The sequence below is a fragment of the Magnolia sinica genome, chromosome 14 (assembly GCF_029962835.1).
Source record: "Magnolia sinica isolate HGM2019 chromosome 14, MsV1, whole genome shotgun sequence".
Taxonomy (NCBI): domain Eukaryota; kingdom Viridiplantae; phylum Streptophyta; class Magnoliopsida; order Magnoliales; family Magnoliaceae; genus Magnolia; species Magnolia sinica.
Window position 1 is genome coordinate 38,733,259 of NC_080586.1, and position 20,058 is coordinate 38,753,316.

Here is a 20,058-nt window from a genome sequence, read left to right on the forward strand (position 1 = left end):
CAGGTACCGAAATCTACCGTTGAAAGTTTTTCTTTTTCTTTTTTCTTTTTTTTTTTTTTTTTTTTTTTTTTTTTTTTTTTTTTTTGCGATATCGACGATAATATCGGCCGATATCTGAAGTTTTGGATTTTCGGTATCTTTTGGGGGTTATCGGAGGAGTTTCGTCTCACTAGGGTCCAATACCGATAATATCGGCCGATAGTATCGATATTTCGAACACTGGTTACATCTACTCCCTAGCGACACCAAGGAGGTGGTCTCATAACCTTGTTGTGGTTGGCGGATGATTTTACGGACATCGGAAACTATTGAGATTACAGTGCGTCACTGGCATCCCTGGGTGAAAGTCTCTAAACCCTGTGGTACCAGTAGGATGCTCCAACGTCTAGACTAAGTGGATTCATGAGTACACGATGGTTGGATACTAGTAGGCCGCATCTCCCACTGTGTTGAATTTGGTTGGAAGGGGGTTCGACCTTACCCGCCCGGGTGCATATGGCTATATGCTAGGTTGAGTTTGACCAGCTCGTGAAATGGGTTTGCTATCGACGGGCCGGGTGGTTTTCTGTGTACCGCTGACAAGGCGGATAGTGAGGTCTTTTGCACTCGCTTAGTCTTGCGCGCGATTGGCGACAACCAGTGTCGGAAGTGTACTAGACCCCGTTGATGATCCAATTGTGAACTATTCTGACACGTGGACTAGTGGAGGATTGACACGTTGCATTGCATTTTTAGCATATGACATTTGGCCATGTAGGCCCTTGCATCGCATGGCTTGGGTATGACTGATAACATTTATGGACTTGCCAATTTAGCCCACCATTTCCGCTCACTCTGATATTTGTACGCTTGGTACATGCATTGTGCACACATCCACACACTCCCTATGCTTCGTAATAAGCTTTTGGACAATGTTTATGTGCAGGTAATGCTAGACTGCAGTAGCATTGAGGCAGAAGATGTGCCTGATCTTTTGAAAGTTTTGTTATATCATGTATTTCCCTTTTAACACTATACTCGAACTGATATTATAGTGGAAATGTGATGATGTTTTTCGTTTTGGTACACTTGTTGTTATGCTCATGTACAAAAAAAATTCACCCCGAAAATTCTCCTTGTGGGATCCCAGGATCGGAACTTGGCACATGGGAGCTATGAGCCGAGAATGGGGTACTACGGAGGCCGTCACTGTCGGATTCGGAGCTCGGGAATTCTGTGAGCCCGTTCACCGAGTTTGGGGCGTGACAACTTGAGTCAACCCTCTCCGTCCGTCACACATTAGCATGCCACATACTACTTTGAGGTACTGACGTTTTGCCACATCTCTTCCACCTTGTCTCCTAAATATGTGCACATAATCTTACGTGAGGAGGGACGCTTCCGACCTGTTCCTACATGTTGCATTTCAGCAATCATGTTCTTAAAGTGCGGGCTCTCAATGGTATGAGCAGGCACGTGGTTATAAATAAATCACTTTGCAATATATTTGCTCATACTTAAAATTCCCTCCAATATACATCTCCTTAAATCAATCCACAAACCTCTCATGTAGACCCCTTGAAAGTAGGCTTAGATGACTCCTGTTGCCTCCTCTAGTCCATTTCGCACTACTTTGCAAAAAACTCTTGAACTGTCTGTTTATGCTCCGGGTTACTGTATTGCATTGTCCCAAGACCTCGTACAGGACGCGCTAGCTCCTCCCTATTCTCCTTTTCAAGCTCAACCCACTTCTCTCTAACCTTCACCCCTTTCCTTAGCACTTCATCAATGCCATCACCTCCTTCTCAACATTAGGGCAATCCACAACATTCCGATGCCCTGTGCCAGGTGTTCCTTCAAATGGGCCACCCCAACGCTCTTTGATATGTGCCTACAACACTTGTAGTTGGGCCTGTTTGGGTTTTTAGGAATCAATGTTTTAAATATTGACGATTTCGGTTGATATATCTTGTATCTCACCTGTGTGATACGAAATGCACAGGTAGTGCCGATATATCCCACATGTTCGATCCAGTGGGAATTTTCAATTTACCATCCATTTTTTTTTTTTGTTGAAATTATGTTAAATCAGTGTCAAACAGTTATAAATCCACTGGTTCTTTATGTTTTGCATGAAAAATCATGGAGTTGGAGCTTTGATTTCGATATCCATTGGTTCTTCATGTTCTCCATGTTTTTTTTTTCAAAAATTTCCTTCAACCAACTGTCAATTGAGACTAATTTCGATGTATTTAGGAGTATTTGATGAAATAGTGATCACACATACACTCTAGTTTCAAAATTTGAGTGTAGGTGGTCCGATTTGGGGAAAATTTGAAATTTCCCCAATTTCTCTCAAATTGCTTGCAAAGTTGCACTCCAAACATGAAATCAAGCATGCATGAGGGCTGATCTACTGATTTGTTAACTCCTTGTCAATTTTCGAAAAATAAAAATAATTTTTAATTAAAATATTTAAATTTTTTTTTTTTTCAAAATTTCCCTTCAACTAGTTGTCAATTGAGACTAATTTCTAAGTACTTAGAGTGTTTGATGAAATGATCATCGCATACACTCTAAATGTTATCCATTCAATTTGAATATAGTTGCATTAGTTCAGTCAAACAATGCATAACTTAGGACCCTATACAATGGAAACCTATTATCGTGCACTTCCTTTTTGAGATATTGTGATTTAAAATTGTTTATTTTGGTCTTTTTTAACATTCCGTGAAGTTTCATTGAAAATTCAACCATTTTCCCAATGTTTCCCCATGTTTCCCAACAAATGCAATAAGTTACCTGATACAAATGATATATCCCATGTGATAACCTATACGTATCTGTATCCCAAGGATGTGATACGTAACGTGATATCAATATTTCAAACATTGCCGGGAATTGAGTCCTTGTGTTAGTTGTATCAACAATACCAAGGAATCTTATATAGTGGGCTGGATGATATCCTGCGATATATCAGTAAGTACCATGATATATTGGGGAATAATATCATTGATGTATTGAGCTATATCAATGATATATTGCATGATACCATTAGCAAGTAGTTTTGTAACTCCCTAGATATATCATATGCAAGGGTGCGATACTATATTGATAATGCAATCAATGGTCATGACACCATAAAGCAAAACAATTTGGCTCCTCTAGAGAAGGAAGCTTAAGTAGTTCAAGCATATAAAAGACTCTAGGTAATTTAAGGGGAAGCATGTTTTGGTGCAACTACTACCACTTTAATCCATTCATTTTGTTTTTTTCTAAGTGGGGGTAGGTGGGTGGGTGTGCGAACCAAAAGAGAGGCCCTGGGGATCAAAAGAGGGGTAGCAATGCTTTGTGTTGGTTGGTGAAATGACGATCAAAAGTGGCGTTGCTTGTTGGTGGACCACTGGTATCTGGAAGTGGGGCAGTGAGGAAGAGATAGTAGTGATTGGAAGAGAGGGAGAAAGGTAGGGAGAAAATGGCTACTATAAGAGGACCTGTGAGATAGTGGTTACCAAAATGGGGTTATAAAGTATTGGGGTGGTGAATGATGGGGTGGTTCAAAGAGCGTGGTGACAAGAAGTGGTGGTGGCTAGAGCAAGGTATTCTATAACGGTAACAGTGGCTGTAATGGCCACCACCATTACCTTTATGATAAGGGCTGTAACGACCACCACCATTACCTTTATGATAAGGGCTGTAGTGGTCATTACAACCTCTTTTCGTATTGAAAAAAAAAATCCATTAAACCTATATCGGCCCCATAATGTACCATTATGAGGCTGTTACGTCCTTTACGGGGGGTGTAACTGGCCATTACGAGGGCTGTAATGGTCATGGTAATTTTTCCTGTAATGGCCGTTACGACCCCATAACGTGCAACGGTTGCCACCGTTACCTTTACGTAACAACATTTATGGCCCCATAATGGCCATTATGGCAATACATGGGCTAGAGGCTGGTGCCAAGGGAAGAAATAAGATAAGGTGGTAAGAGATAAATCATAAACGAGGTGGTTGTAGGACCCTGTTAAGGAGAGGTGAGGCGAAGAAGAGAGTGAGACGACCTTCTTAAATGGAGGACAGGGAGAAAGATCCTCGAAGGCCACATTTAGGAAGACTTTATAAAGCCTAGGGGACCCTAGAGATTAAGATATTTGATATAATAGGGGATTCTAGGGATCTCGAGAGATTTGGTATATGCACTTCTGCCACTACAATGTATTTATGCTATGTCGTTTTGGTTAATCTCAGCCTTGAATAGTTGTGCATTATGCATAGACTTCCTATACATGCAACGTGAATTCCATCCTTGTTCTTTTTCCAACATGAGTTATAGAACCTGTCGAAGCAAACTTAATGCAGGGGCATTTTCACACCGGGCTTGAGTGGGGTTGCCCGTGGAATGTAGGGGCATACTTGGGGTGGGCGGCTCGTGTGAGGCGGGCCCCACCCGTGTGAGGTGGGTGGCTCCTGTGAAGCGGTACCCATGTGATGTGGGGCCCACGAGGGGGGGTTCGACCGAGGTCCTAACCCATGCGATGTGGGGCTTGGGATATGAGATAAAGGGATTAATTCACCATGCTCTATTAGTTCGAGCTTTTAGACCAAGTGGTTAATTGTCATGCATCAAAACTCAACCTCAATGTCTTCTTGCATCATCATGTTTTAAATAGCTTACGCTGTGTAACGTGTAGCTTGCACTATGTAGTGTAGCTCGGCTTTGACGCTACTTAGCTCATAAAAATAGCTTACATTGCTTGTTGTGGCATACGCAACATGATAATTTGCATATGCTACATAGTACATAGACTATGCTACATGCTACTTAGTCACGTTACAATTTATTTTTCACTACGACATTAAAGTCAATTAATGTTTTCAATGATTTGTTAAAATTTTCTATTTTCAATAAAAGTTAGTTAATCTTTTCAATACTTTTAGTAAAGCAATATTAGTAGAATATTAAATCAGTTTCGTTCCTCTTTCTTTCCCTTTATACTTGATCATTGCCCATTCCTATTACTTTAGATTGCATTTGGTTGCACTAACTATCATGAAATTTTGTTAAATTTCATTATTAATCAGTCTAATTTGGTGCAATCGAGCACAACATTGATTAAAATTCTAGAAGTAGTGTGTAGCTTTCACCTCTCACACTTTAGAGGGGTGAAAGCTACGCTACATGCTATTTAAAACACAAAGCATCACTACATTAAGCTTGTGCTTGCAATTTTGCTTTCATACTTCCATCTTGCTAGTTGATGTATTTAATGTTGTTAGGTCTCATGTTAGTATTCCCACTGCAGAGATATGACTATCTTCATGCGTGGCATAATCGCCTGGCAGAACATTTGTCATTTGGGAATGGGGGCTTTCTCATCAATGTCTTCCTATCTTCAAATTGGAAAGCTCCTGATTTCAATTATGTGGGAGATCCTTCCAAAATAACCACTGGAAGTTCACCCTTTATTCAAAAGAGAACTTTTAGTCCTTATACAGAATCACAGAACATATAAGATTTTTTGAGGATGCTATTTATCAAAGCGGTGATTATATTCACATTATGGCAAGATGATCACATAATAAAAATTTTCTGGGCAAGTGATGATCACGATGTTTGCTTGTATAGTTATGATGAGGGGGTACTATTTCATCATCCTAACAAGTGATTGCTTCGTTTATTGTTGGTACTTGCAGGACTTGCTTCCAGTTCTAATCGAACTTCGCCATGCAATCGACATGCGTATGGCTCTCGAGTCTCATGTAGAAGATGGAAACTACTTTAGGGTGGGGTTTGATTTTTTATTTTTTTATTATTTTTATTTTTTTTCCACTGTGAAGTTTGGCATGTGAGCTTGTTGAATGGTACTTACTGTTGTAGAAGTCTTTGTTGTGCGTAGTTTTGCTAATGCTGTTTATTGATTGCTTATGTGTTGTGTAGGCATTTCAAGTACTGTCAGAGTATTTACAGGTTTTGGATAGTTTTTCTGAGCTTTCTGCTATACAAGAAATGAGCCGTGGTGTAGAGGTGATTTTTTCCCATTTTTAGTAACTACATTATGCAACTCAGTTGGAAAGAAAATGTCTGTTGAATTTGACGTTTATTTCCCCACCATTTTTCTGCAGTTCCTTTCTTGTATCAAATGATGTTTCTGTATCTACTTATTCTTGGTGTACTTGTAGGTTTGGCTGGCAAAGACACTTCAAAAGTTGGATGCACTCTTACTAGGAGTTTGTCAAGAGTTCAAAGAAGAGAACTACATAACTGTCAGTATTCCCATCTATTTGCTGATAGCATCATTGTTTCTGTTGATGGCCCATATTGATTGCACGTGTTACAAGTGTTCGAAATATCGGTATCGTGTTACGTATCGCACCCTTGGGATACGGATACGTCTCGGTTATCGCATGGGTTATATCTGGTGTATTGCGTAATGTATCATTGTTGTTGGAAACTTGGGGAAACATTGGGAAATTGGTTGAATTTTTTAATGAAACCTCAGTGATTGTTAAAAAAGACATCATTACACACTTACAAATCAAAACATTACAAAACACAAGTGCAAATAATAGGTTTTCTTTGCATGGGGTCCTGATCTATGCATTGTCTAACTTAATTGATGCTAGTATATTCAAAGTCTATTTATATAATTTATAAATGTAAAAAAGTCGTATGGAAACACAAGCAATGCATTCAAAAGCGAAAGAAGAATCACTAGATTAGGTTACATACATGTTTGATTTTATGTTCGGACACAGATTGCAAACGATTTATGAGAAATTGGAATTTTTTTTTTTTTTTCAATTTTCCACAACTTAGCCCATCTCCTCCAAATCTCGAAATCGAAACTCCCAATCCATGATTTTTCATGCAAAATATGAAAAATCATGGATTTGTAATAATCTGACACTGATTTAACATGATTTACCGAAAAAGAAGATTGAAAATAAAAAATGCTCACTGGATCGAACATGTGGAATATATCCCTCTACTTGCATGTTTGTATCGCACAGGTGGGACACAAGCAGTGTTCGTAATATCGATAATATCAGTATCGACAGTCAGCGATACGAAACCCCCCGAAAATACCAAAAAAAAAAATACTGAAAATTGTCAAACTTCCATTTATCGTGTGATATATCACAAAGTATCGTGAGATATCGCACAATAATGCCTGATATGGCAGATTTTTGCGTAGGACTGTAGCCGCGTGACATACCACGACATTTTATCCGCATCTCATACAAAAATTCCAAAAATATATAGAAAAAAATCTATTGCCTATTCAATCTGCCTAAGAGCGGAGCTTTCTACTGAATTTGGTGGGCCGTGGTCGACATTTCCGGGTCACAGGAGAGAAATCCGTCGACATCCGAAGAAATCCAAGCGAATTCCGGAGAAATCCTCTCCGAAATCCGGAGAAATCATCGCGAGATCTGAAAATTTATGGATTTGGGCGAGATTTTAGGGTTCCGGAAGGCCGGAACCCTCTCTGTGTCGAAAAAAAGGGCGTCCGAGCCCTTTTTACGTGATTTTGGGTTGGCTGGTGTACCGCACACCACCGAACTTACTGATGTGTTGACGTCATCAAGTTCTGTGGGTCCCATCATAAGGTATGCGTTATATCCAAACCGTTCGTCCATTTGGTGAGCTTGTCGTAAGGCTTGAGCCGAAAAATAAGACAGATCCAAAGATCAAGTGGACCACACTGCAAACAACAATGGGAGATTGAACATCTACCATTGAAACCCTTTTGAGGTACGAAGTTTTGGATAAATATGATATTTCTTTTTCCTCTTCATCTAGGTCTTTGTGACCTTATGAACAGATTGCATGGAAAATAAAAGTTATGGTGGGCCCTACGAATGTTTAACAGTGAGAATCACTGTCACACTGCTATTTGTGGTGTGGTCCACTTGAGCTTTGGATATTACTTATTTTTGGGCTCATGATCTAAAATGATCTCTCCAAATGGTTGAACGGTGTGGATCTAATAAATATATTATTGTGGGCTCATATAACTTTGAATCGTCTCTAGGAGGAAGCGGATTGGCTGGTGTACCACACACCAGCTATATAGCTGGTGTAGGTACGTGTTGTGCGAAGACGAGCGCTGACGCTCCTCGAGCTCCAAGTTGTATGAATGGTTCAAAGGAGATCAAAGTTACATGTCCCCACAATTATGTATTTATTATATCCACACCGTTTATCCATTTTTCGAGATCATTTTATAGTACTAAACAAAAAATGTATCATATCCAAAGATCAACTGGACCACACCACAAATAGCAGCGGAGATAATGATTTTCACTGTTAAAAATTTTGTAGGGCCCACCGTAACGTTTATTTTCCATCCAATCTGTTCATAAGGTCACAAAGACCTGGATGAAGAGTAAAAACAAATTTCATATTGATCCAAAACTTCTGTGAACCCCAACAGGGTTTCAATGGCAGACGTTCAATCCCCCCACTGCTTTTTTCAGTGTGGTCCACTTGATTGTTAGACTATCTTATTTTTCGTCTTAAGTGGACTATACTCAAGGAAACAATGGTGGTTGAACACAGTACCATTAAAAACTTCTTAGGGTGTACCTTGATTTTCCCTATATTAGGCACTTAATCGGTCGATAACTTCACATAAGTTTGAATGAAGAGAAAAAACAATTATCAGCTTCATCCAAACTTTTGTGGCCCATTAATGGTCAATCATCATTATTTCCTATGGTACGGTCCACCGGATTATTGGATTTGCTTCATTTTTTTGGATCATGTCTTAAAATGATATGAAAAAACGGATGGACGGGGTGGATACTGAATAAAGTTGTCTAAGTTCAATTGAACAACGCATATCTTAGTACCATATACAAAGGAAACCTATTATGTCCACTTCCTTTTTGAGATTTCATGATTTACAAGTGTGTATTAAGGTCTTTTTAAATAATCCCTGAAGTTTCATTGAAAAATTCAACAATTTTCCCAATGTTTTCCAAAAAAGTGTGATAAATTATGTGATACAAACGATATATCCCGTGCAATAACCAATACGTATCTGTATCCCAAGGGTGCGATACATTGTGCGATACCGATATTTCGAACACTAGATACAAGATATAGTGTGCGATATATCGGCCAATATCATCGATACTTAAAACACTGCGTGTTACACATGTGGTCTAGTGGGCCAACTTTGGTTCTTATGTGATTTGGTTTGGTTTATGGGCCTAAACATGTGTTGGGTTAAGTCTTAGGCCCATGGGCTGATGTACTACAATGATATAAAGAGTGAAGGGCATGTCATACTTGTAATTTCACATTAATTAGTGAAACCATAGAGGCTATTGCTGTCCCCTCTCTTTCTCCTCTTTGTTTCTCACATTTCTCCTCTTTCTTGCTCCATTACATGTTTAAGAACATGGTATCAGAGCACTATTGATCCAATACCTTGTCTCATCTCCTTTTTCTCCTGTTTCCTTCTTCTTTCTCTTCTTTGTTCTTCTTATTGTGGTGGAACCCTAATGTGTTTGGGGCTGATCTAACCTAAATCCATTCTGTCATTGTACCACCACCTGATGACTCGTATAATTGTGTTCTGTGAAGGTGTGTGAGTCCCACTTTCATATTCTACCACTGTGACAGGTCAAAATGGGCCATCGTGTGCATCTATAGTCAGATTTACAATCATATTTGAAGAAAGGGGTCAAATTTGAAGACAATTGTTGTATTTGGAAGTTGTTGATGGCAAGATTGAAGATTAAGTGTATGAGTAAAAGACGTGAAGCAAGTAATGTTCCTAATCGATCGTGTTCGTGGTTACATGTCATTTAAAGTCCATATTTGGTTAGATTAAATTGCAAAGTTATTCCCTTGTATGTCTGTTTTCTGTGATTCTCTGAATATGGATGTCAAGAATGAAGCTTTAGATCTCTTGTTTCCATCCGAGTCGATGAATATGCAAATCACATTAGCTAAACTTAACGGAGAAAATTACCTACAGTGGGCCACATCTGTAGAAAATTTTCTTACAGTTAAGAGAAAGTTAATGTATTTGACTTTTCCCAAGCCTACAGAAGACTCAATTGAATATGAAGATTGGGTGGCAGAAGATGCCCTGATTAGAGCGTTGTTATGGAATGATATGGAATCTCATATCCAATGTGAATGCCATCTTCAAGATAACCAAAGTATGGGAAAGCTTGAGGAATATGTATTCATGTGATAAGAACTTAACTTGTATTTATGAGTTGCTCATGAATTTTTTTTCTCTTCAATAGAGATATAAGAGTGGGAGAATATTAATAAACTTTGAGAGGTATGTGGGAAGAACTGAATGTGTATCGACTATTGTTGACAAAATATGAGACCATGCAACGTTAAATGGAGGGATTCCATGTTGCTAAAATTCCTCTTTGGTTTTCTTCCTGAGTTTGAGCCTGTGAGAGCTTAGATCTTTGGAGTTAGTGAGATTCCATCTGCTATGGAGGCATTTGCCCAAGTTTAACGTATAGTTGGTATAAATGCACAAAGGTCATCCCCATTTGATCGCTTTGCGTTTGTCTCTGTATTTGGTAGAGGAGATGGGGGAAGTCGAGGTGGCCACGGTCATGGTAGATTGTTTGGTGGTAGAGATTCTAAGGGAGGCCGTTTTGGAGTTAGGAGTATATGAGGTGATCACGGTACATATTTTGGTGGGGTCGTGGTTGTGGTAATCTGTACCCATTGTGATCTTAATAACCACACAACTGATGCATGTTGGGATCTTGTTGGTAAACCAGCTTGGGGAAACTAGGTTCGCTCTTTGGAGATGGTTCCGAGGGTTATGTCTCTAAGCTTGTCTCCACCCATTCTTAGTTGAGTACTTTAAGTGACATAGTTACACAGTCTATGGAAGAGTATGCTTAAGCTCTTGTAAGAACACTCCACTCATGCCTTATCCTCCTCAAGTATGTAAACTTAGGAATTTGGAGATGTTTTTCTGTATTGTTTCAACCCAAAGGTGGGTTTAAGTAACCACTCTACAAGACTATACATGGAAGCTTATTTAGAGCTTCTTTATACATAGTATATTACAACTAATGATAACCCATATATATACAATATTCTCACTCCCCCCCTCAAACTGATGTGGGATAATAAACCAACATCAGTTTGCCACGAAGAAACCTATGATGGGATGAGGTCAATAGTTTTTGTAAATAAATCAGCAAATTGTAGCTCTGATGTAAGGAAGAGAAATGATTCCAGTTGTGTATTTTTCTCTCACAAAATTTCAGTCAACTTTGATGTGTTTAATGTGCTCGTGAAATACTAGATTGGAAGCCAACTGAATAGCATTGAGGTTTTCAGCATATAATGGAGTCAGTAAAGACAAATGAATCCTAAGATCTGTCACCAATCCCCGAAACCAAGTAATTTCACTACATGCCTCTGCTATTGCACAGTATTCGGCTTTTGTGCTGGATCTAGATACCGTGGTTTGCTTCTTACACTTCCAGCTAACCAATGGTTGTCCCAAGAAAACACATTAGCCAGTGGTGGACCGTCGTTAAATGGGACAACCTGCCCAGTCTACATCAGAGTAAGTAGATAATTGTAGATCATGCGATGATGGAAAGAGAAACGCCTAATTGAGGGTACCTTAAAGGTATCGAATAATGTGATGAACTGCTATCATATGCAATGTGTGAGGTGCCTCGACAATTTGGCTAACAACATGAACTGCATATGAGATATCAGGACGAGACATAGTGAGATAGACTAATCTCCCCACCAGTTGCCTATAGGTTGTACCATCTGAGAGAAAGTTTCCACCATCTTTCCCATACTTGACATTTAATTCTAGAGGAGTCTCATGGGTCTCGTTAGCTGTAAGGTTTGCTAGCTTGATCAAATCACAGGTATACTTTTGTTGACTCATGAGATAACCTTGAGTATTACTAGAAATTTCAAGACCCAAAAAGTATGTTAATGGCCCCATATCCTTCATATGAAATGAGGAGTGAAGTAATGATTTGAGATCGGCAATTCCTTGAGCATCACTTCCTGTGATGAGAATATCATCAACATAGACCAATAAAGCAACAAGACCTGAATCAGACTTTAGAATAAACAGTGATGAGTTGGTTTTGAGAATAGCCCGCCGTGGTTAACACCCCATGAAAATTTTTAAATCATGCTCTTGGTGCTTGTTTGTGTTCATATAAAGCTTTAGATAGCTCGCAAACTAAGCGTGGATCCTTGGACTTTAGCCGGGAGATTGCTTGAAGTAAACTTCTTCTTTGAGATTCCCATGGAGGAAAGCATTCTTGACATCGAGTTGACTGAGTTGCCAACCTTTAGAAGAACTTATGGTGATCAAGGAACGAACTGTTTTCATTTTTCCCACTGGAGCTAATGTCTCATCATAATCAACTCCATACTCTCCCTGGGCCACTAGCCGAGCTTTGTATTGATCTAAGCTCTCATCAGATTTTAATTTCACAGTATATACCCGTTTGCTGCCTATCACTTTCTTCCCTTCAGGTAATGGATCCAACGTCCAAGTAGCATTCTCCTTGAGTGCCTGAATCTCATCATCCATGGCCTTTACCCAACACGGTTGTGTATATGCCTAAGAATAAGTAGGGACAACCAAAGAATCTAATCCAGAAAACAAGGCATGATGAGAGGCAAAAAGATTTAATCGACAGGGAGGAACAGACGGACGACGTAAGTGGATCTTAGCGGAAGGTGGGATAATTACCTGCGCTATAGGAGAAGAGGACACCTGATCGAAAGCAGGAGCAGCTGAGGGAGAGGACCCAAGAGAGATAGGCTTCACACGGCGTTGGTAGACCTGCAAAAGAGGAGAGGAAGAAGGAAGCATAGAATGATTTTCTTTAAAAGGGGACATATGAGAAATGGAAGATGGAACAACGGTAACTGATGGAGATGCATGGACAACTTTATAGTATAATAAACTTTCAAAGAATGTGACATGTCTAGACACACGAACACGATGAGCACATGGATCATAACAACGATACCCTTTTTGATGCTCCCCATATCCAAGAAATACACATTTTGCTGCCCTGGGACTGAGTTTATCCCGTTCTCATTCTGGAAGATGAACAAAAACAATGCATCCAAACACTCTTAACCGACTATAATATGGATCTTTATCATGAAGGAAGAATGTGGGAGTTTTCCGGTTGGCCAAAACACTGGAAGGTAATCGATTGATCAAATACACAACTGTTGATTTTGCTTCGGCCCAAAGAAATTTTGGAACACGGGCATACTCCATCATGGTGGTTGCTACCTCAGTAATGTGCCGTTTCTTTTGTTCTGCTACTCCATTCTGCTCTGGTGTGTGAGGACACATTCGCTGATGTATAATACCATTTAAACTTAGAAAAGTCTCAAACTCAGAAGACATATATTCTCCCATAAAGTCAGACCGTAGAACTTTAATTTTCTTTGCAAATTGGGTCTCCACATATGATGAAGATTGTCTGTAACATGATAATGCTTCAAACTTGTGCTTCATGAAATAAATCCAAGTGTGCCTTGAAAAGTCATCTACAAAGATGATGTAATACAACGAACCACCATGAGCCATGATGAGAGATGGACCCCAAACATCAATAGGAACGAGATCAAAACAGATTTCGAGTTCGAGAGTTAATGAAAAGGGCAATGCAGTACATTTACACACTTTGCAACTAACACAGTTCATATCAATGGAAATGAGACTAATATTGATTTCATCAGTCAAAAGACTAGATCTAAATAAGAAAAGCATGTTTTTAGAATTTGGATGCCCTAAACGACTATGCCCCAGCATTTATTAGCAAAAGAAATATCATGAGAAGATGGAAGAAAAAAACAATGCGATGAGACAACTCTGGGATTGAACTCCAAAGTAAATAACCTTCCCCTCTTATGGCCCTTTTCAATCAGCTTCCCTACTTCCAGATCCCGTATGAAACAACCAGACTGAGAAAACAAAACCAAACAATTATTTTCCACTAGTTGAGCAACCGAAATCAAGTTGGCAAATAATTTAGGATCATGAAACACTTTGCGAAGGAAGAAATTGCGAGATGATGAAGGTGAGACTTTCAAGGACCCAATCTGAGAGATAGGTAAATGGTTCCCATCCGCAGTGTAGATGGAACCCACTCCTCTACAGGGGACACAATCAGTTAGACAAGAAAGATCCTTACTCATATGATTAGATGCCCCTGAGTCAATATACCAAAGATTTATAAGATCAATATTACCTATTGAACCTGAAGGACCCATCGCTTGAAGGATTTGTTGAATTTGTTCGGGGGAAAGTAGATTAGGCTGCACCGATGGGACCATAGATGATGAGTCAGGCTTCTCAGCAGAGGAAGCCATAAATGCACGTCCACATCGCTGGTGGTGACGAGGTAGAGGAGGGCGAGTCGGGCAATCGATTATATCATGTCCTTCTTGTTTGCAGTATCGACAAAACAAAGTACTTAGTCCAGAGGATTTCAGATTTGCTTTCTTGTTGGGACAACGAGTAGCCACATGACCAAATCCATTACACTCAAAACATTTAACTTTCGACATGTCTCGTGACTTTCCTAAAAAATTACGAGTAATGAAGGCAGCATCAAGCACCACCTCTCTCATGGAAGCAAGGGTTTTCAAACGTCTCTTCTGCCATCAAATCAGATAGAGCTGCCTCAAGAGATGGAAGTTGAGGCCGGTTCATCAGAGCGGCTCGGGTTGGTTCAAACTCCGGATGAGTTTATATAGAAATTGCATCAATTTACTTGTGTCGCAAAGTATCTTTACTGTCTCGACCGCCGCAGTGGGAATAACTGGATCCATAAGTTGAATCTCATGCCAAAGGGAGGTAAGTTTAGAATAGAAATCTTGTATACTCGGAGCTCTTTGTTCTAATTTTGACAGCTCATACTCTTCTTGATAGTGACGGGCATAATTTGATTGTTGGTAACACATTTTCAAGTAAGCCCATATTTCAGATGCAGTCTCGAATGATGTGAGGTTAATTGCAACGTTGCTCTCAACACTGTTAAGGATCCATGTGACCACCTTCGAATTATTTGTGGTCCAAGATAGGAGTTCCTTTTCATCATTTGGTTTGCCTATCGAACCATCAACCATCCACATAGCTGTAGAGGCTCTTTCTTGCTAGAAAATGCTTGAATTGAAACTACCACTGGGAAATTTTTTTCCCATCCAACCTAACATGGATAGTTTCGATCTTATTGGAGGGATTCATGGATGCCATGAGAAAGAAAAACCATGAAGAGGAAATGTTCCACTGATTTCTGGGTGAGCAGGACCGAATCTGACGAGCAGAGGTAGAGCTGCCGTCGTCGATGGAGAATAATCGACTTGATGGGTTTCAACGGAGAGATTCGTCGAATTAGGCCAGAAGCGGTATGCCAGAAACAGAACAAAAGATGGGTTCCGCAATCTGGAGCTGTCGCTAGTGCGATCTGATGGAAATGGTTGAGGTTTTGGGCAGAGATGAGTGCTGGATCTGGAGGTTTTGGGCAGAGATGAGTGTTGGATCTGGAGGATCTGGAGGTTTTGTGTGGCAGGTATGGGCCACCGGAATCAATGGAGGAGCGTCGGAATCAATGGAGGAGCGGTGGCTTGTCGTGCGGTAGGTTCAAAAACCTATCTTTGATACCATGTGAACTAAGGAATTTGGAGATGTTTTTCTATATTGCTTCAACCCAAAGGTGGGTTTAAATAACCACTCTACAAGACTATACAAGGAAGCTTATTTAGAACTTTATATTACAACTCATGATAACCCATATATACAATATTCTCACAAAGTACTCTTGCTCCGTCATTTATAATTTGTCTTGCTTCTTTTGAGAGTGTTCATTAGGTCATTAACTCTGAAGCTTTCGATTATATGACCGGTAAGCACAACCTGTTGTCTCAGCTAGTCTAATCGTCATCTATTTCCTCAATAGCAGACAATACTTCAACTCATGTATTTGGGGTGGGTATTACTCTTCCTATTCCAACTCTCCATTATTGTCAATACTTTATACTCCTTAATTTCCTTTGAGTTTATTGTTGCTGAGTAAATTAGCCAAATCCTTAAACTATTTTGTCAAATTCTATCCTTCATGTCGTGAACTTTAGGATCCAAAGATTGTGAGGATGACTAGTGGATGACATGAAGTTAATGGATCCTTTTACCTCGACAGTGGAATAACTGGAGCTGCGTTACAAACATGTCTCTCTCCATCGGCGGCATTCCTAGCTTGGTCATCCGTCCCTAGGTAGTTTAAAGAGTCTTCTCCCATCATTGTCGTATGTGTCTAGGCCAGAGCGTGAGGCTTGTGAGTTAAACAAGTATCATAGTGTCATTTCTTCCTCATGTGTATAAAAGAAGTCATAAACCTTTCAATTTGATACATTCTGATGTTTGTGGTCTAGTTCGTATTGCTAGTTTATCTAATTTCAAATATTTTATTATGTTTGTAGATGGTTGCTCTAGAATGACATTGTTATACTTACTGAAGGATTGTTTTGTAGTGTTCTCTTGTTTTAAGGAATTTCTTATGCAACTACAAGCTCAATTCAATGCTAAAGTGTATATTTTACTTTCAAACAATGCTAAGGAATATGTATCTCACGACTTTGACTCATATCTCATATTCCACGGCACTATTCACCAAACTTCATGTGCACACACGCCACAACAAAATGGAGTAGAAAAATGTAGGAATCAACATTTTCTTGAGGTCATTGGGGTCTAGGGCATTGTTGTTAAATATGAAGGTTTCTAAAATATTTTGGAGTCACGCAGTTCTGATTGCATACTATTTAATAAATCGGATGCCTTCATTGGGCTTTAGATGAAAACCTCCTTTTTGTCTTATGTCCTTATAGGCAAGCATCTTCAATTTCTCCCAAGATAATTAGTTTTGTGTGTTTTGTATATCAGTTTGACCATGTCCTTAACAAATTTGAACCAAAATTTGTGAAGTGCATTTTCGTAGGTATTCTCGTACCCAACGAGAATATAAATGTTATAATCCTATTACTCATAGACATTACGTGTCAGCCGAAGTTACTTTCTTTGAACACACTCTATATTTCTCTTAGGAAGGAGAATCATTGCAGTTTGAAAGAGGCTCTAGACCCATTGTGCAAGACACAACTTTGTTAATGGAAAGGGTTCTTGTACAACGTGTAGATCTGCATTTGTAGGTGTACTCTAGACGTTTTAAGAGACGGGATGGAGTGCATACAAAAGTGTCCTCTATTAATCCTTCTACCCCGTTCGAATATCATTGCTCTAAGTTTTCACCGGTACCGTTAAATGAAGGTGACTTGTCTATCAATCCGCATTAGGGTATATTTTTTGCACTCAACATCCTATATCTTATTTTATTTCCTTTGTTGTCTTATCTATTTCATTTCGACAATTTACTATCTTTGTCGTCCGTGTTTGTTCCTTACTCTTTCTAGGAGGCTATCAATGATGGGTGGAAACACGCTATGGACGAAGAGATGACTGCATTATATCAATACCAAACTTGGACATTAGTTGAGCTACCAGCGGGAAAGCATCTAGTTGGGTGTATATGGTGAAGTGTAACCTCGATGGCTCAATGGATCGGTTAAATACTCAATTAGTTGCAAAAGGGTATTCTTACTTCTTAGACCTTAAGAGTTGACTACTCAAAGACTTCTTCTCTTGTGACCGAACTTGATGTGAAAAATGCTTTACTTCTTGGAGATCGAGTTTGTTGCTTATGGGGAGTCCGACAAAGTATTCCTCCTTAAGAAGTCAATCTTATAGCTTAAAACAATGCCCGCGAGCTTCGTTTGACAAGTAAGGTGGAGTTTAGGATGAAGAGTAACTAGGTTGACCACTCTATCTTTGTAAGATGAAATGAGGTGTATGTGGACGATATCATTGTCATTGATAGTGACGGTATATGTATTGACAAGTTGAAGAAGTTTTTACAGCGACACTTCTATGCAAAGGATTTAGGTTGCCTCAATACTTGGGTATGGAGGTGGCAAGGTTGAAGGTAGTCATTAACTTGTCATAATGGAAGTACATGATGGATTTATTGGAAGAGATAGGTCCTTTGGGAGCCAAGCTGGCTGAAAAGTCCTATGGATACAACTAAGAAGTTGAGTGTGGATCAATGTGAATTGTTTGATGATCTAGGGAGATATCACTGACTTATTAGAAAATTGATCTACTTGATAATTACCCAAGCAGATATCACTTATCCAGTCAGTGTAGTTAGTTAGTGCATGCATGCTCCTCATATTCCCCATATGGAGGCAGTGCTTCGCATCCTTGGATATTTAAAGGGAGCTCCTAGTCCTGGTATTCTCCACAAGCGAAATGGCCATCTCCAGGTAGAAGGGTATTCTGATATAAACTAGGTTGGCTCTCCATCCGACGGGCGGTCATTGTACCCCCAAGTGGAGGACGTGCTTTGCATCCTTAGATATTTAAAGGGAGCTCCTAAACCTCGTATTCTCTACAAGTGAAATGGCCATCTTTGGGTAGGTGTTTCAGTGCAAACTAGGCTGGCTCTCCATCCGACAGGCGGTCATTGTACCTATGTAGGTGGTAATATTGTTTACATGGAGAAGTAAGGAGCAAAGTTTAGTTGCTCATTCAAGTGCTAAGGCAGAATACATGGCAATGGCCCATGCAACATGTTAACTCATTTGGTTGAAGAAGTTAATGTGCAAGCTCACGTTTATGGTTGATACCCCCGTGAGATTGGATTGTGATAATTAAGTTGCTACTCACATTGCTAATAATTCAACTTATCATGAAAGAATCAAACACAACGAAATAAGTTGTCACTTCATCGAAGAGAAGGTTGCTAGCAAGGAAATATGCATGCCTTTTATCAAGTCTCAAGACCAAGGTGTTCTGTTGTAATAACGGTGGGCATAACAGTCCCCACGGTTATCGATACGGATACGCCCCGTATCGGCCGATATGGGGTGTGTAACGGTCAAATTTTTTATTTTTTATTTTATTTTATTTTTTTTTTTTGTCAGAAAAATATGGAAAAATATCCATTAAATTCAGAATATTCTAAATATTCCAAATATGCATTCATTTATAATTTGAACATGCTTATGGTGGTGTAATGGTCCACTCTTTGGTGACAAGTTGTATCGGACTGTCTGATGAATTTATGAACTTGGTAACCTGAAATTGACTGCAAAACTCATACATTTAATTTTCTAACTATCTAATATCAACGATAGATATATTAAAATGAATGTAGTATCAAAATATCTTACATGTGAAAGTGTTTGCAATTATTTTTCATAATTTATTTTATATTAAGTTATTAACATACATGAGGTGTGAGGTCTCCAGACTTGCATAAATTACAATGTTCATTCTATTTTAAAGCCTTCAACATATCGGAGACTTCTCCTCCTATCCTGTGATTCATGTCCTGTCATCCTCAAGTCAAGAATATAAAAAAAAATAGTAGTGTTTGATATACTCTCCTGCAAGTTGATTAAAGATTACTTGATTGGTTGTCAGGGGAGTTATTTTAAGTATAAGTTCGGCAGTGTCAGGTGTGTGCTTGCTTGGTGAATGTGTGGGTAATGGACTAATGAGTATATATAGCAATACTTACCTTAAAAAATAAAATAAAAATCTATATTTACAATTACCATAATAAAATTCACGAGTCACCACTCACCACCAAAATGAAAATCTACTTTGTTGTGGCTGCTCGACCTCCACATCATCGTCATCTTCATCATCAGGCTGCGATTGTGGAATAGGTGCTACATATTCATAATATTCAGTGCCAGAAGGAAAGACCAGGTCAATGAAACCAGAGGATGACTGATCCTGACTAGGCAACGACTCCGACCTGGAGTAAGGATATCCACCAGTGCCCGTTGAATAGCCGTACTAGTGCCTGTACTCAGACTATTGAGAATCTTGAGATTGAGAATGTGTCTGTAATGAGTAACTTGGATTTGGATTTGGATATCTATAATCATATGGATATGGATAAGGAAGACTACTCCAACATGAATGTGATGGAATAGGCTCAG

General features: G+C 39.3%; 1 protein-coding gene and 1 long non-coding RNA gene across 6 annotated transcripts in view; both read left to right on the top strand.

Moving 5' to 3' along the window:
* Window positions 1-20,058, top strand: part of LOC131226076 (uncharacterized) — a 141,558-nt gene that overhangs the window by 51,443 nt on the left and 70,057 nt on the right. For all 5 annotated transcript variants that reach the window (XR_009161643.1, XM_058221754.1, XM_058221751.1 and 2 more), the window contains exons 7-9: window positions 5,676-5,765; window positions 5,920-6,006; window positions 6,162-6,245. Coding sequence is in view for 4 of the 5 variants with exons in the window: in XM_058221754.1 (XP_058077737.1) it covers window positions 5,676-5,765; window positions 5,920-6,006; window positions 6,162-6,245 (261 nt within the window). In the remaining variant the exon portion in view is untranslated. The remainder of the gene's footprint in view (window positions 1-5,675; window positions 5,766-5,919; window positions 6,007-6,161; window positions 6,246-20,058) is intronic.
* Window positions 17,465-17,963, top strand: LOC131226077 (uncharacterized). The gene is made up of 2 exons (XR_009161644.1): window positions 17,465-17,638; window positions 17,732-17,963. It is a non-coding gene; the product is annotated as an uncharacterized LOC131226077 (long non-coding RNA).